The 18,165-nt window shown below is 59.0% G+C and overlaps 1 protein-coding gene across 9 annotated transcripts in view; it reads right to left on the bottom strand.

Moving 5' to 3' along the window:
* The window catches only part of TANGO2 (transport and golgi organization 2 homolog), a 28,096-nt gene that overhangs the window by 9,482 nt on the left and 449 nt on the right, over window positions 1-18,165 (bottom strand). For 6 of the 9 annotated variants that reach the window (XR_012325283.1, XR_012325284.1, XR_004521519.2 and 3 more), the window contains 3 exons: window positions 10,182-10,279; window positions 4,225-4,313; window positions 165-284 (listed from right to left, as the gene is read on the bottom strand). Coding sequence is in view for 6 of the 9 variants with exons in the window: in XM_033837496.2 (XP_033693387.1) it covers window positions 165-284; window positions 4,225-4,313; window positions 10,182-10,237 (265 nt within the window). In the remaining 3 variants the exon portion in view is untranslated. The other 3 variants (XM_073790443.1, XM_033837494.2, XM_073790444.1) reach the window with 3 other exon arrangements.

Below are 18,165 nucleotides of genomic sequence, written 5' to 3'. Positions count from 1 at the left end.
GACAACACGGCAGTCGGGAGCCATGCCATGGCCACAAGTGGGAGCCATATGGCCAGGCCGAGGGTGGCTCCCGGCGTTGCCAGCCAGGGGGCTTCAGGGCCCCTCCTTTCGTCACTCCTCCCATCCCTCCAGGTGCCCAGGAAGCCCCGCCCCCCGCCCCGTACCTCGGCCCCGGGCGTCCCGGTCCAGCCGTGGCTGCAGGTAGTTGGTAAGTGCCGCCAGCTTGCCCCGCGTGTTGATGCCCAGCCACGTGCCGCCTTCCTTGCCTTCCTCCATGTCCAGCCCTGCGGCAACAACAGTGTCACCACCAGCCCAGCAGCCCTTGTGGTGAAACGGGGGCTGGAACACCGCAGTCTGAGGCAGCCCCTGGGGACCATGGGTATGTGGGAGAGACCCTCTCCCGGGACAACACCTGATGCCCCTGGGAACCCCCGGCCCCTGCACAACACATCCTGGTGCCTGGGTGGGCATCAGGCTGGGGGCACAGCACCAGCTCCATCGCAGAAATCGCGCCAGGCCCCAGCCCCGCATCCCGATCAGGTATAGGGACACTGGCTGTCTTCCCTAGGCAGGACCCAGCCCTTGGCAGGCCCTTCACTAGGAGCCCCGCAGGCTGCAACCCTCCATAACCGTGGGCCCCGCCGCAGGGCCAGCAAGGCCACTACAGCCCCAGGAGAGTGTCTTCCCAGGCCAGAGGGGCATTTCACTTGACAACTGGAGTGAAAATAGCTAAGTCATTAACATATTATTATTATAACAGTAATAAGTTATAATAGTAGAAGAACTAAAAGCTGCAAAGATCTGAAAGAAGCAAAACTGTCCTTATTTGTACAAGATAGGATCGTATGTGAAGAAGATCCAAAAGGATCTACAAAAAAAACCTACTGGAGTAAGTGAATACTTGGCAAGAACTGGAAAATGAAAATTCAATTAATCATTTACAACAGCACTGAAAGATTTTCAAAACACTTAGGAAAATGTTACAGGAAAGACGTGTGTGCTGAGGGATGGACGTCAGGCAGACCTAGTTAAAGGAAGAGTCTTGTTCCTTGCCCGGGAAGCTCACATGGTTAAGAGGACAGTTCTCCCAGAGTATGGAGAAAAGGGAGCCTCCTACACTGTTGGTGGGAATGTAAATTGGTGAAGCCACCGTGAAGAACAGTATGGAGGTTCCTGAAAAAACTAAAAATAGAGCTACCATATGATCCTGCAATCACACTCCTAGGCGTATACCCAGAGAAAACTAATTCAAAAAGATATATGCACCCCAATGTTCATAGCAGCACTATTCACAATGGCCACGACATAGAAACAACCTAAATGTCCACTGACAGATGAATGGATAAAGAAGATGTAGTACATATATACAATGGAATATTACTCAGCTATAAAAAAAACAATAAAATAATGTCATTTGCAGCAACATGGATGGAAATTATTGTACTAAGTAAAATAAGTCAGAAAGAGAAAGACAAATATAATATGATATCACTTGTATGTGTCATCTGAAATATGACACAAATGAACATATCTATGAAACAGACTCATTAGACATAGAGAACAGACTTGTGGATGCCAGGGGTGGGGGAGGGGAGGGATGGAGTGGGAGTTTGGGATTAGCAGATACAAACTATTACATATAGGATGGATAAACAACAAGGTCCTACCGTACAGCACAGGAAACTATATTCAATATCCTATAATGAACCATAATGGAAAAGAATATACACATATGTATGTATAACTGAATCACTGTGCTGAACAGCAGAAATTAAGACAAACTTGTAAATCAATTGTACTTCAATAAAAAAATAATAAAACAAAACAGAAAAAGGATGACAGTTCTCCCCAAATGACCAAGAGGGTGACATGATCCCAGTGAAGACCCTGTGGGCTGGTGTTTATAGAAATTCATAAGCTGGCCCTGAAGTTCAGGACGTCCACAGCAGTCCCAACAAGCAGCAAAGCCACAGGGCTCACCTCAGCTGGTTCCCAGACTTGCTCAGAGGCTGCAGCACCCGAGCCATGTCAGTGGGACACAAGAGTCCACAACGGCCCCACACGGATGTGATCAACTGACTTTCAGCCAGTTTGCCGTAGTCATGCACAGGCCAGAGGAGGCCCACTGGTTGGTGCTGTGGGGACAGCCGGAGAGGTGGGCGTGGCTCAGTCCCTGCTTTGCACCGCACGCAAAGTTTAATTTGAGATACATCACAGACCTAAGCATAAACCCAAATCAGGAGGCTTCCAGAAGCACACAGAGGAAAATATCTTTACGACCTCACGATAGGCAAAGACTTTGTGGGTAAAACACAAAAAGAACAAGTCACAAAACAGAAGATAAACAGCACTTCATTAAAATAAAATATTCTGCTCACCAAAGGACATCATGAAGAAAATGAGACAGTGACACAATTATCCAGCAAAGGATCCACATCCAGAGCACAGAGGCCTCTGACAAACCAACAACTAGAAAGTGAATGAAGCTTCCACATCTGGCCAAACAACACAGTCCAGACAAGGAAGATACCACGGTGGAATTTCTGGAGATAAAAACTACAGTGTGTGAGATGAAAAATATGCAGAATGGGATTAGAAGCAGGTTAGACACTAAAGAAGAAAAGGTTGGTGAACGTGAGTAAAGGATATGGTGATAGAAACCACCTAAAAAGGAGCAGGGACAACAGAGGGCTTTTAAGTGAACCAAGCATAACCGAAGGGCACTGATCACTTCAGATAAACTGACACACGTGTGATTGGGGGGGGCTGAGGAGAGACAGCAGGAGACGGAGGACTTGAAGAAACAGAACCCAGAGGTTCCTGAACGCCTAACAAGTCCCCAGCAATGCTGACGCTGCTGCTACAATTCTGTGCACGCTGGGCGACGCCAGACAGAGGGAGGGGGTGGACCTTGGGGTCTCCCAGGCCTGAGCCAGGCGTGGTGGCCACGGGCCCACCCAGCACTGCGGTGCAGCAGGGCCACCCTCCCGCTTGGCAGGACGCGTATCAACGCGCCAGGGGCCGCCTCCAAACCACTGCAAAGGGTGAAGGACTTGAGTGGCTGGGGCTCCCCAGCAGGATGGGCACTGACCAGGGCAGGAAGCGTGGAGCCCAGGGGCCAGGACAGCCAAGGGGCCCAGGCAGGCTCACCCTTCGTCTGAGCCTCCATGTCTTCATCGACAAAGTGCCCCAGCAGTGCCTCCTGCCTCTCTCCCGAAGGATCAGCTCCTCACCCTTCACCTCACCCGTCCTGAGCAGCCCCCACTTCAGCCTCCCATGCGTGCCCTGCAGCAGTGACACACACGGCCTGCCCTCTCCCCACGATCCCTTTGTTCCGTCCTAGCCCAGGATGGTCCTGGCCATGCCCACAGGCTCCCCTAGGACCCCCTCCCGTGGCCCAGCAGGCCTGCCACTGGACCTCTGGGGGAGCCATGGCCAGCCTGGCTGAAGTCCCCACACACATGACCGCTGTGGCCAGAGCTCAGGCAGCGGGGGCCTCCCCGCCAGCCCCACCCCGCACTCCCGAGCAAGCAGGTATCCAAGGTCTCCTGAGCAGCTTCTGGTGAGGCCGAGACCCAGCCTCATCCTCCTGCACTCCCACCCTCCTGCACTCCCACCCTGAGGGCCCCGCTCACAGCTCTCCCCACCTCCTTTCAGACCCCCACTTTGGTCTCCCCACTCCCATCCTCCTCCCACGCAGCACCACTGCCCGACCCCAGTCCACACTGGAGGCCTTCGTGGATGCTCCAGACGAGCTTCCAGGCCCCGCAGGCAGAGGGTCCCTGGCCCGGCCGACACTGTCTGCACGTCCTCCGAGTGGCCCCTGCCTGCAGGAATAGGAGCTGCTCCCTCCAAGGGGCCCGCGGAAGCCACCGGCAGGGCAGGCAGGGTGCGGTCACCTCCACTCCACCCCATGGGCTCCCCATCGGCTCCCCCAGCCCTGCCAGCCGGGCCTCTGCTCCCCAAACTCAGGCCACTCTCCCTGGGGCAAGGGGTGCATGTGTCTAACAGAATCACATGCACATACACATGCATGTACACATACACGCGTGCACGCATAACCATGATGCTCCGAGGTGACCGGTCTGAAATCATGCCTCACACGAGACCAACCGCAGCGGATGGTGGATCCAAATACAACCCCCACCTTCCAGCTGCTTCCCCCGGGGATCCGGGCACGTGAAGCTGAGTGGACAGTGCTGGGTGGACAGCGGGGACACTCACCGCTGAGGACCTCGTTGTTGTTCCCCCAGAAGTCTGCAGCCCTGGAAGGCCGGTGGTAGAACTCGTCCCTGTTGGCGGCCAGGATGAGCCTGAGGAGAGAGCATGGCTGAGGGTCTCGCGTGAATGTGGAAGAGTCACGTGTTTCCTCTCGTTACCAAGACAAAGCACCTTGGTAGGCAGCAACCTGGGCAAGTCCCAGAGAGGACGGGAACCCACTGGGAGGAGGAGATGGGTGGCTGCCGGCTCAGCCCTGCTGGCTCCGCCACCCGGAACAGGGCGCTGGGCGGGCGTGTCTTCCTGCCTTTCGGTCCCTCCCCTGAGGGACACCCTGTAAGCCTCCCACCAGCGCTCAGGGACTCCAAGGGCTGCTCCATCCCGCGCTTTGGGGTGTCTTTGGGAGGGAGCGAGTGAGGACTTTTCTGTGTTTCACTAGTGTTTTGTATTATGAATCAAACAAGTATTTCTTTGGCAATTAGCAAAGACATCGATGTTTTCAGGGCCCTGGTTTTGAGGTAAGAAAACGAAGTTTTCGGTCAGCTCTGCCATTTAAAATAACTATGAACACAGACGGCGACTGAGTGGGCAGGGTCACCCCACAGGGTCCCGAAGACCCCGGGGTCTAAGAGTGGCCACCGAAGGACCCTCCAAGCACCGCAGGCGGGCACGGCACCTGGGGCCACAGTGGGTCTGAAACCAAGTTCGCTGAGTCAGGGGTCAGATCCTCAGAAGTCTTCAGAAGTACTGTTTGCATCGACTCATTGATTTCATGAATATCGGCTTGTGGTAAAATGTGAATTAACAAAGACACTCACAAAGTTGAAGGCAAAACCAGTGCTGGCACCCCAGGGCCCTGGAAGTCTCTCACCTGTGTGCACGTGTCACCCCCCACTTGTGCCTCCCACGTCACCTCGGCCACAGGCGCTGGCACTGCCAGGGACCACCCTGGAAGCCTCACCACCCTCAGGATGCCTGTCTAGCCTGTGACCTGGCTGTCCCTCCACACAGCTGGCTCTAGGGCTGCGCCAGGTTCAGGTGCAGGGGGCGGGGGGTTCACTGTCCCTGACACAAGCTGCAGCCGCTCACAGAAGGATCCTCTGCAGCTCCAGCTGCCAGGCCCTGACCTGGACCCCATGGCCCCTTGCCATGTCTGCCCTGTCCCCCTGGGACCCAGTCCGGGACCCATCCTGGCAGAAGCTGACTAACCAGCAGTCAGGAGAAGGACAGCGCAATGCCCCCCCTCCCCGCATGGGGAGACTTGGCTGCGGGGCCTGGGCCCCCCAGAGGGTGCAGTGGCTCCTGTGCCAGGATCAAGCGTCCTCCTTCAGGTGCCCAGCGCCCCTCACCTGCCCGCTCGCCTGACCCCTGCAGTCGCAGGGGACGGGAGGCTGAGCCCGAACCAGGCCGGTGCCGTGGCTTCTGGTTCCCATTCTTGTGAAGACTCCAGAAAGGAAAACTTAGGGAAAAGAACAAAGCGAAAGAGCAGTGCCTCTGTCCTCTTACTCCAACTGCCCATTTGTAGACAAGAAGCGAGATGTTTGCTAATCGCTAGGAGCCTGAAGCGCTGGGCTGCTTTCATCAGAGTCACTGTTTAGCCGAACTGCTGGTGGGCATGATGGTACCACGTGGCAGCTCCAAGCGAGAGGAAGCCCCTCACTCCTCACTTCCGAGTCCCACTGGGCACAGTCATGGAAAGGGTCTGTCACCATTTGAGGGGTGGGTCTGGGCACAGTCAGGGGAGGGGTCTGCACACCGCCGGGGGGAGTTTGGCAGCAGTGATGGGTGCACAGGCCAGGGTCCAGTGAAGTGTCCAGTAGTGACGACCTCCATGGAAGCCACCCCAAAGGGCAACAGCTGACCCAGCAGTCCCTCCAGGTGGAGCCAGTAAAAGCATCAACCTGTGGGTCTAAATGACATTTTGACAAAGAGGGTGGTGACGTGACAGCCATGACAGCACCATACTGACGGGAGTATGCTGGTCTTCTATGCAGCCAAACATCTACACAAATGCAGCAGCTTAAAGCAACGCCCACCCATCATCTCGGCCAGGTGCTCAGCCCCGGGGTGACACAGGTGCTGGTCGGCGGCGTCTCCGCTGTTGCAGGGGTCAGTTTCTTGAAGCCATGTGACTGGGGGCCCTGGTCTCGCCTGCTGTGCGCCGCCGAGGTCACTCGCCTCCTGGAGGCTGCCCTCAAGCTCTGGCCACGGGCCCCTCCAAGGGCAGCAGCTTACTCCCTGAGGAGGGGCTGGTCCCTCTGCAGGCCACCCCGATGAAGTCAGGCCCACCCAGGACATCCCCATTCCATGAACTCGGGGTCCCCTGATTTGGAACTTTCATCGTGTCGGCAAAATATGGAGGTTCCAAGTGCTGGGCAACCTCAGGTGTGATGGGGGGTGCGGTGCAGAGGCCGGGACCTCCCAGGGGCGACCCCAGGAGGGCGCAGCACCTGTGGGTGGGCAGGTATGCAGCCTGGAAGGCAGGTCAAACCCAAGGGCGCCTGGAGGATCATGCTGGGCAGTGTCTGGGGGGACATGGCAGTGGGATATGATGGGGGAGGGCTGCCACGTCTGGAGGGATGGGCACCCCAATATGGAGGGCAGTGGGCTGGTGACATGGGGGTGGGGTGCAGATGAGGGGTCCATGACAGTCACGGCCCAGCCCAACATCAGGCCTGGAGCTGCTCTGCAGAGGCAGTTCACATGTACTCCCGGCCACACTGGGCTGTCTCCCCTCCCTTCCCACACCCACGAGGGCACTTGGCTGAATAGCCCACAGGACACACGCTCTAAATCGGCTGCAGCCCAAGGAGGGGAGAGAGGCTTCAAGAACCCCACAGGCACGGTGGGGCTGGCAGGGCTGGCCTCATCTTTCAGGAACTAATTCTAGGGAGGCCAGAAAACAGGTTCCCGTGAGACTGGAAAGGACAAAGCCAGGAGCGGCACCGCCCACAGGATCAGAGTGAGGATGTCCCACTCTGTCCTTCAGGGCAGAGGTGATCTGTGTAGATCAATGCTTACACACGGCAGGGATGGCCACAGACCCAGATGGAAGAGTCCTCTGCAATCAGCTGACCCTGGAGCATTACTGACACGGGCGACCTTAGCTCACAAACACAGGTGAAAACAGGTGTGATGTCGAAGGTGCCGGAGCAGGGGACTGTGTGGGTCCCAGGCCCCGGACAGGCTTTGTGGGCAGCGGTGTCCAAGTGGACGGCGGCCCTGGGTCTTGGCCTTTCCGGCTGTGGGGAGAGGACCTAGTCTCAATGATGCATGACGACGAAGCGCCACAAAGACCCACTCCACCACCCAACATGAGGACACGGACCAACGCTGCAGGGAGCCTCTGGCACAGCCATCAGAAGACACACGAGGAAATCAACTTGGCGGTTCCGTGTGATCCAGGATTTTCTGATTCTGGGTATATACCCAAAAGGACTGAAAGGAGGGCTGGGACAGGTACTTGTACACTAATGTCCACAGCAGCCGAGAAGCGGGAACAGTACAGCTGTCCGCTGACAGGATGGACGCCGACGCAAAACGTAGTCCATCCACACAAAGGAACATTATTCAGCCTTAAAAAGGAAGGAAATCTTGACACATGTTACAATGTGGATGAACCTTGAGGACATTATGTTGAGTGAAAAAAAGCCAGACACAAAAAGAAAACATATGATGCTACTTCCATGAGGGACTTAGAAGAGCCAAGGTCATAGAGACAAAAAGAAGGAGGGTGGGTGCCAGGGGCTGGGGAGGGGGATGGGAGTCAGTGTTTGTTGAGGACAGAGTGTCAGTTTGGGAAGATGAGGAAGTTCTGGTGACGGTTACATGACAGTGTGAATGCTTAATGCCGCTGAGCCCTGCGATTAAAAATGGTAAATTTGGGCTTCCCTGGTGGCGCAGTGGTTGAGAGTCTGCCAGCCAATGCAGGGGACACGGGTTCGTGCCCCAGTCCAGGAAGATCCCATGTGCCGCGGAGCAGCTGGGCCCGTGAGCCATGGCCGCTGAGGCTGCACGTCCGGAGCCTGTGCTCCGCAACGGGAGAGGCCACAGCAGTGAGAGGCCCGCGAACAGCCAAAAAAAAAAAAAAAGGTAAATTTATGTCATGTATACTTAACCACAAACACACACAAAGTACAAATCTTCTCCTGACATCACTGGGTGGGGGGCCGGCAGTGAACTCAGTGATGGGCACTGGGGTGGGGGTAGAAGCTGCTGCATTGCCAGCCAGGGCAGTGACAGCTTAGGTGGGAGGGAGCCCAGGTGAGGACATCCAGGCCTCCTGGCTCTGAGCCTGCCCCCCCCACTCCAGGAGCTGGGGGCCCCTCCTTGGTCTCCGATGGGCCCAGGGTCAGCTCACCAGGCTCTCCTCACGGCCCTGCTGCAGTGTCCCTCCCACAGCAGCCCCACCCCCACTCCTCCCATCCTAGTCCCACATCACACGTGAGAGCTGCCCACCCCGGAGCCAGAAGTCCCTCTCAACCTCCAGCGCCATCAGGCTAGGACAACATTTGAGATCAATGCTGAGACCGAGTCCCAGCCCTGGAGCTGTCAGAGGCAGGTCGTGGCAGGACGCAGGCTCCCCTCCCCGTCCCTTCCGTTCCTTCTCCCTCCCAGGAGAACAGGGGTGACCTCAGGGCTTGGCTGAATCCGTGAGTAAGAACCAAGGCAGCCATGGACTCGGTGGCCATCAGGCCGCGTGTCCTCACTTGTCAGGAGGAAGGAGTGCCACTCTCAGCGCAGGAGGCGACAGCGCCAGTGATCCATCCACCTGTTGCCTCAGCCCCACTCCCGCCCTTCCTGGGGGCTCTGCAGTGGCTGCAGGTCCAGTTCTGTCAGCAGAGGGCGCTGGAGGGACGCTGCAGGGGGAGAGGCTTCTCTCCCAGGCTCTGGGTGCGGCTTCCCCAGCAACAAACGCCCGACAGCAGCCAGCGTGAGCAGAGCGGGCAGACTTCCAGCAAGTGCCCAGAGAGCTCCCGGCCGCCCGGTATGCCACGGCTGTGCCCCCAACAAGGTCTGGGTCTCAGCCCAAGGATGAAGGACAGGCTCTGCCTCGGGCACCCCGATCTCACAACAGTTTATATTTCCACGAGTTAGACATTCCCTGCTCGAATCACTGCTCCAGGGTTCTGTCCCCTGGCTGTACCCCGACTCACACGGCATGCTCTGTCGGGGGCTGTTCAGGGCCAACTCCCGGCCCCCAGCATGGCCCTGCTGCGCACTCCCCTGCAGGAAGGGGACACTGGGCACCCCTTTCTCCCCATTCCCCAGTCTGGAATGAGTTACTTCAGCCACACATCAGGTAGCACGGAATCCCAGAAGCCAGTTGAAATGTTCCAGATCTTGAGATGATGTAAACTTCTTAAGCAGTCGCACTAGTGGCTCATCTGTGATTGAGGGTCACATCCCAGCCTCATTCTCCATGTGGATAAATGTCGGTGGATTCCCACCAGGGTGCCGGGGAATGGAGGGGCGCCGTCCAGAGCCAGGGGTCATGGGGAGGAGAGGAAACCAGACCGTGTGGCCCCTCCCTGGCCTCAGCCGCCTGCCTCCTCCAGCTGGTCCCCCAGCTTCCCTGACCCACCCCCTGCACTCTGCCCTCACCACCCAGACTGCTCACTGGCCACAGGCTCCAGCCCCACAAGCCAGGTCTCGCTCCCTGCCACTGTTCTGTTGCCACCTGATCCCCAGTCAGAGGTGCAGGGCTGTGCTGTACCCACGTCATTCCCCCATCCTGCCCACATGGCCACCTTCAGCGGCTCAGTCTTAGCATCTCTGCACATCGACCCAGGGTCCCTGCCCACACTGAGTGGCCACTGTGGGAGAGGGCAGGGCAGGGCCCGGGCAGTGTGTCCCAGGGCCTGGCCTCTGCCCCCGACCCCGCACATGGAGCCCAAACAGGCACTGAGTATGGCGTGTTCCCAAGGCCGAGCAGGATAGCAGACGCAGCACGAGGGGGTTACCTGTACGCATTTTTGGAAACGGGGCGAGGATCGAACTTAAAGAAGATGATGCACATGGGTCCCCAAGGGGTGGCTTGGCTCACACGGGGTAACGAGGTCTGCGGGAGAAGGAAAAATGAGTTGAGTAAATGGCAGACGACAGAATTGCCTCCCAAACCTGCAAAGCTCCCTTGCCCAAATGGAACAGGCTCACAACACCCAGACCCTCGCTGGACGAGGAGACCGCGTGTCGGCTGCCCTGACACTCGCCCATCCCTGTAAACACGCTCCTGGGCACTGGTCAGACATTCCCCTGACGCCTGTGACCTCGTTGGCCCTGGATTGTTGGCAATTGCTTCTGGTTCTGGGGTCTGAAATGGAACACTTCCCACCTTGGGATTCACAGGAGGATGTTCCCACCACACTGACCCCGGCTTCAAAGCCATGCCAGCATCGCATGGTGGGTGGGCGGGCGTGGTGGCTCTGGCCACCATGCAAAGAGAAGCCGAGGAGGGGCTGGAGCCCAAGGCCAGCACCACAGACACAACCGTGGCTCAGAGCCATGCAGTAGCTGCCCAGTGCACAAGGCCTTCGGGCATCCCACCCTCCTCTCACTCGTGCTCACTGGTCTGGCTGGCGCGGGTGGCAGGGTCAGGGTTCACCCCACTATTTTCCCTGTCAGCCCCCACGGGCCCTGGAGGGACCCCCAGGATTCAGCCCTGTGTTCCTCCAGGCACAGATGTGGTGACAGCCTCAGAGGACCAATTTTTGTGGCTGTGCAGCTGAGGCGCTGCCGCTGTGACAAGCACCATCTCCAGCAGCCTGGGGCGCTAGGGGACATGCACCATGTGAGATGGGCTGCCAGCCGCTGCCCCCCCACCAGGGATGCTGGGCCACATGCAGCGCTGATGCCGAAGGGCCCTGTGCAGAAGGGTTCCCCAAGGTGATGGGAACAGGCTGGGTTCCCGCCAGGGCGGCCTGGTAGTGTCCACTGGTGGCCATCATCCCAGGAGTGCCTGATGATCCCAATACTAGTAGGCAGACTGTTGGGAGCAACCTCCCTGGTAAAAGCAACTTCAAACGCTTGAAAGAAGGTGAAAAATATTAAAAGCAACCAAGAGCTGACAAGGTGGTGCAGGATTTAGCCAACATCTCAGAGAACACAGGAACCCAGAGAGGAAAGAGAGCAGAGTACAGCAGCGGCTCCTGCCTCAGGGCACTGGCCCATGGGGCAAACCGGGCTCTGGTGGCCTCAGGGGTGAGGGAGACAGAAGACACGGCCCAGAGCCGCCCCAGGACAGGGACCTAGGGTGGGGGGGTTGTATCCACAGCCACACCAGGACCGCAGGGGAGGCGCACAGAAGTGGGGGTGGTCCATGAGAAGCTCCATGTGCAGAGCTAGGCCACACCGGGGGTCCAGGGACTTGGTCTGATGGGTCCTTGCACTGGCAGTGCCCCTGGGCACCAGGCAAACCAAAGTTTTCCTCTTCATCACAGACTTCCGAGAAGTCTCACAAATAATTTCGAGAACAAAAAGCAGTACAATAGAAAGAACCACATAAAACAAAGCACCACAGCAAGAACCAGCAGCAGTCCCCACACGTCCCAAAAACCAGCCACTGAGTGCAGGAGAAAGGAGCTCAGGAATATCTGCAGGGAAAGGACATGATAAAGAGTAAACGGGGGGTCCACCCAGCACCAGAAAGACCCTTTAGAAACAGAAGCCCCAGGAAGTACGACTTAAAACTTGGCAGGCAATGTTGGTGCAGATTAGGCACAGAGAATGAGAACCACCCAGAACGCAGTGCAGGGTGATGGGAAGCACCCTGGGCGTCACAGGGCCGGGTTATCCCACCCGTCCCGTGTAGCTGGCGGGGCTCCCAGCACCTGCCACGTGACCGGAGTCCAGCACAGAAGACACAGGTCCCCCACCCTGAGGAGGCTGGTCTCTCCCAGACACAAGGATGCTCCAGGCAAGGTGTCATCTGTGGCAACCAGGCTGGCCGAGGTCAATGGGAGAAGCCCTGCTGAGATCCCACCTACCCCGGCCCCTCCAGGACAGGGGGCTGCCTCACCAGGAACACACTACTCTGGGCCATCAAAGGAGGCCAGCATGCCTGCCATCCCCCCCACGCCCAGCCCAGGCTGCATGACTGGCACTGGGTGAGGTCGCCGGCCACTGCTGCTCACAGGCCAGATGCAGAGCCCCCCAACTCGGCTGCAGCACCCTGCCACCCTAGCTGGCCCAGGTGGGTGGCAGACAAGCCCTCCAGAAGGTGGTGGCAAGAAGGGCTCCGTGGTCAGAGGAAGGCTGCCGAGAGGTCTCCGGGCAGCTTGCTGCCAGAAGTGTGGGCACGGAACCCAGGGCTGCCGCCTCAGTGAAGAGTGAAGACGCGGTCATTGGGAGGGAAGGACCAGAGGAAAGCCAGCCCCTGGGGAGGAGACCATCAGGAACTGCCTTTCTCTCCAATCCCTCACCCCCCACTCGAGCCAGGCCCGCTGCCAACTGGCCCCTCCCCTTCCCGCTTCACTCCCACCACCCCCACCACCCTCCTTCGCAGGTCCTGTGGGTGCAGGGCCCTTCTCCCATCCTGCCCCCACCCAGGCCGAACTCCAACACCCTCTTCGGGGCCTGGCGAATCCTCCCTGACACCCCTGTGACTTTCGGGGCTCCGAGAGCAAGCCCCGGACACACCACTGCTGTCCCACCACTGCACTGCAGCGGGGCACTAACTGGGGTATCCTGCCTGGGGCGCTCCGCTGCTGGGAAACGCTCCCCTCCGCTCCCAAGGCTTCCAAGGCCATGGAGTGGGAAGGTGAGGTGGGGGGAGCAGTTCAACAGGTCCCACTGCTCCAGGTAAACTCAGCGCTCCTCCTCACCAGGTGACACCTAAGCCTGTCAGGAGGAAGTCACCCTGAAGAGCACCTGGGCTGGCAGGTGCCGAGGAAGGGGGGTTGACCGGGGCAGAAGCACGCCGGCTTTCTAATGCCATCCCCGCCCCTCCTGTCTCCACCTGGAGCCCGGGGTGTCCACACGCCGTCAGAGCTCTTTGGCTGCTGGGGCCGCCATGAGGGCCGGGTGGCCAGAGGCAGAGGCAGAGGCAGAGGTGGGCAGGAAGGTCCTGGGGCCTGATGAGGAGTTTCACCCACGGGCCTCAGCGACCACAGGGAGGACGCCGCCTGGAGATGGGCAAAGCCTGCGGCTTCAAGTGATACAGGAAGCAGTGCCGGCCCAACGGGTGTGGAGGCCGCTAAGGTGACGCGCACACCCTGCCAGGTGTGCGGATGGCAGTCGGATGCCACACGCCTGCCCTCTGCAGGTGAGGGGGCTCCCTCCCTCCCCCTCGCTTGGCCCCATGGCAAGCAGGATGGCAGTGGGGGACCCAGGCCAGGCGGGCAGGGCCCCCACCCGATGGGGCAGGTGACACACTGACCTGGAGGAGGCCAGGCCCCAGTGCCACGGGGCAGGGGAGGGACAGATGGGGACCCACTTCCCAGGTCAGGCACATCCTGGGCAGGCTCCTCTCTCACCAAGAGTTCAGGTGGTGCCAGAGGCCACACGGGGGCTCTGGGGGATGGGGGTGCCTGCTGGCTGCACTCGGGGTGATAGTGTGGGCACACGTGGGGTCTCCTGACCCCTGTACATGCTCTCAGGATGCCCCGGGCATTGGACCTGCCCATCTGCACCCCCTGGCACACAAACGAGCTGCTCCAGCCATGTCATGGAAATGCTCGGAAGCCAGCGTGCCCCTGAGCATCCCTGCTGACCCTCCCCAGGTGCGAGCAGCCCCCAGGAAAGCTCACAGTGGGGCAACCGGCTCCGTCCTGGCCACAGTCCTGGAATCACTGTGCCCATGTGTATCTCACTGGGGGGCTGCCTTACAACTGCCTTGCATACAGGGGTGCAGCCAGGCCTCAGACGGGCCCCCACAGAAGGAAGACCCCAGACGGTGGCCTGGGCTGAGGGGAAGCCTCATGGGCAGCAGTCTTGAGGGGGCCTCCCGGGACCGGAGCATGCAGGCTGTGAGATGGCCGAACATCCTGACAAATGCCCGGGGTGCCCACGTGGCGTGGCAGTGGGTCCCTGGGCCTGGTGGCAGAGAGAAGCCATCTTTGTCACCACTAGGGTTGGGGGGCATGTCATTTTGTGCTCACTGCAAGGCCCCGAAGGAAGGCCCCTGCCCATGGCTCCACGTACTCCACAGATGTATGCTCCATCACATGCAAGGACCCCGCCACCCTGTCTTCTTGCCACCTGGCCGTGCAGTTCGCCCACGCCCGGGGTAGCGGCGTCCCCCACCTGCCTGCTGCTGCCCAGGGCACATGTGCCTTCTATCCACTCTTGCCATCCAGCTTCCACTCATGCAGAGCAACACAGCAGGGCCCGGCACGCACATTCTACAAACAGGCTGAGGACCTTCCCGACAGGTGCCTTCCTGTCTCCCAGGCAGACACCCAGGAGGCGGAATCACTGGGCAGGGGGTGACGCTCTTAGATAAGCATGCCTGGCCGACTCCCTCCAATGTCTGGCGCAGGGGCGTCCAGCACAAGGGTACCCGCCACTGCTCCCCCCACCCTCACCACAGTGGCAGGAGATGCTCAGGTGGTCTGCTGGCATCCCCCAGCAGCCACTGGCACACCGTGCCAGGATCCAGGGCCTCTGTCCCACAGTGCGGTGGCATTGGGGTGGGGTGGCCCATCCCTCTGCCTGTGCTGCCTCCATTGGAACCCATCTGTCCTTCCACAGCAAGTCCCCCCACTTGTACTGCATGGCTCTTGCCCTCCTCATCCCAAAGCAAGAGCCCCTTTCTCTTGATTTCCGTGCGTGGTTGCGTTTGGGCTTTGTTCTAGGATGTATCCAGGGTCTGCCTATGTGGGAGGTGTGAGCCACGGACCCCCATGCTTCCCAGCAGACGGGCATGCTGTCTGCCACCACCTGGGCCACGCCCTGGACACCCCACCACTCGGCCCCTCAGCCCCTGAGCTTCAGCACATGCTGTGGTATCTGGAAGGTGAGTCTCCCTCTTGGCTTTTCACAGAAGCTTCTAAAACTCCGACTGATCAGGGCACCCGTGGGGCACCCTGTGGGGCACCCGTGTCCATGAAGTGACACAGACGAGGAAGTCCACAGCCTGGAGCTGGAAGCCAGGCTGTCTGTCCATAGCGGTGTCCACCTGCCCGAGCAGCATGGGGCAGAGCGGGACCCCACCCATCAGAGCACACCACTCGGTGCTTGTACGAGGCAAGGAAGAAGCAAGACTCATGCGTGGGTACAGAAGTAGGGCAGGCCACCTGGCCAGGGGACAATGGAGACCTGCAGGGAGACGTCTGGGTGCTAGTGACGGTGTCCACACCCTGATCTGGATGGCGGCTGCATGCTGGGCTCACTCTGCACCATCCCTGGAGCTGGACGCTGCACACTTCCGGTAGGGAAAACAGGATCATCCACCTGGAAAGCTGCCCATGAGGAGAACATGGACAGACCCTGCCCTCCTTCCCCGCTGGCTTTGAGTTGCTACTCTGGGTGGGGGGCACTGAGGGGCGAGGCAGGAAGAGCAATTCTCGGGAGACCGGGCAAGGCGGATCCAGTCCCAGCTCAGAGCTCCTCAGAACAGGATGGAGCGGCCAGGCTGCCCTGAGTTCTGCACAAGGACCCACACACTCAGGTGACCACCGGGTGGGGTGGGGGCCTGTGCCCTCGGGGAGCACTTCCCTCTGTCAGACAGGGGAGCACGCTGGCCAGAGGCAGCGAGGAACGCAGGGACGCGTGCGAGCAAGCAGGAACAAGGGGGCCTGGGCCAGCGGGACAGTGAGGCCCCGCGTCCCAGCAATCAGTCTCCTCTGGCTGTTCCTTAGGGCTCTGGGCAGGGGGTGACGGAGCCCTAGAGTTGGCGGCCCCACTCCTTATGCCCAGCACCGCACACATGTGGAGGAACGCGGTCAAGGCTAGCCAGCCTGTCCATCTGCCTTTGAGCAGAGGAGCTGGGCACCCCACCCACCCTGCACAGGGCAGAGCAGGACAGCAGGAGCTGCTCTTTACAAGTGACGTGTGACGTCCCCCCAGGCTGCCAGCAGAGGAGGTAAACACATGGGAACACATTGTCGCTGTTCGGAGCCTTCGCTGAGAAAGCCCTGCCATCCTAATCATTCCAAGCAGCCGGCCGCCACCCCCGAAACACCACGCCCTCCTCCCCGCCCACGACCTAGAACTCCACAATCTACGCGCTGTCATCTGGCTGATAAGTAGCATTTCACCATGACACATTTTCTATGGCGACACTCTTTCCTGAGATCTTCAAGATGTCTTAGGAGCACTAATTCAGCCTCATACCAAGTATCATTGTCCCTTCAAGGTTCAAAAGGGCAACACAGATGAGGGATACAGTGAGCCACGGCGAGCTCTGGATGCTCCGCACCCCGGCCCCTCCTGGCAGGAACAGCTTCCCCACAAGGCGGGGGCCAGCCCAGCCTTAGGGCGGCCCCTATAGCTCACATGGTTAATAGGGGAGGAAGGGGGCATTCCCACCAGCCCCTTGAAAGAGGGTGGAAGCAAATACTTATAGTAGGCATGGTCCTGAAGACCCAGCAGAGCCGCCCTGAGTACCAGGAGGTGGGGGCTGGCCTCTTTACTTTTAAGCGTGTATCCATTATTTCTGCAACCTAAAAAAAAAAGTTGAGAGGGAAAAAAAAAAAAGGCTTCATCAATACCCTGAAAAGGGAACTCAGTGGTCCAGGGGTGACCTCATTCTCTCAGAGCCCATCACCAAACCCTGAGGTCCAGACCAACAAACTGTCCTCAACACCGGCTGACATGTTGCCAAAGGATGGACCCAGTCCTCACACATCTGGGTTGTCAGTGACGAGTGTGGCCCTATTTGTAGCAGCCCGCCTACCTCCCTGCCCTGGGCTACTGACATCCTCAGAAGCAGCAGCATCCACGGACAGGCGAGTGGGACTGGGAGGCGCCTTCTAGAGCAGCAGCCAGCACAGGAATAAGTCCCCACAACACCACATGTGACTACACCCAGGGTAAACATGATCAAAGTGACAGCCCAGAAATGAAAACACAAAGAAAGCGTGAGGCAGTAATACGGCTCAGGGGCTGGGCAGCAGGGCAGAGCTGACAGCTAGTGGCCTGGTCTGAGGGGCCTACATTCTGCAGACACACCAGTAACACACAGCCACAGGACTGCAGGACACATGCTTTTGAAGTGAATGGTCAGGGGTCCAAGGGGGTGGGAGCACCAGGGCAACATGCTCCACCCACTGGGAGCCCTGGGAACCTGGAGAGGGGGGAACAGAAGCTCTGCTGTGTCCACCTGCCAACACAGCCACCCTCCTGCAGCCCCACCCCACACGAAAGGTCACCCGACACAGGAAGGTTCTTGGGAGAGGGGCTCAGGAGGAGAGGCCAACCCTGGCTCTTACTGACCTTGGGAACACCATTGGCCCTCAGCCTGAGTTTTCTTTGCTGTGAACGGTATCTGGCCAACAAACACTTGCCGTTAAAGGGTGCCCAGAAGACTAAGGAACAAGCAGCAAAAAGCGATTCCCAAGAACTACCAGCTGCAGGCGCCCCATACAGCACCATTACTGCACAGCTGCCGCATGGAAACAGCAACAGCAAAACATCAGTGGGCAGGTCCGCAGCAGGATGGCAGCGGCAGGCCTGGCTGACCATGTGACATCCCCAGTGGAGGACAGACGGGGGCTTGAGCCTCAGGGACCGGTCCAAGGCCAGAAGGCCCACGTCAAATCTGTGGCCCAGAGGCGAGCATGGTAGCTGCTGGGCGGGAAGGCATCTTAAAGCCCAGAGGCTACAAGGCCTTGCCCAGCGTGCAGCCCTGACCAGTCCCCTCCCCTGACGCCCTGGGGGTAAGGTCTGAGTACTGAGCCACCCCAGGAAGACCGTGTCCAGACGCACAGATGACCTGGCACTTGCTGCCTCCCCGGAGAGACATCAGCTGTCACCCGCAGCAGGGCGCAGGGAGGGAGCAGCGTGACT

This window comes from Tursiops truncatus, chromosome 13, assembly GCF_011762595.2.
Source record: "Tursiops truncatus isolate mTurTru1 chromosome 13, mTurTru1.mat.Y, whole genome shotgun sequence".
NCBI lineage: Eukaryota > Metazoa > Chordata > Mammalia > Artiodactyla > Delphinidae > Tursiops > Tursiops truncatus.
This window is presented reverse-complemented; position numbering and strand designations above follow the sequence as displayed.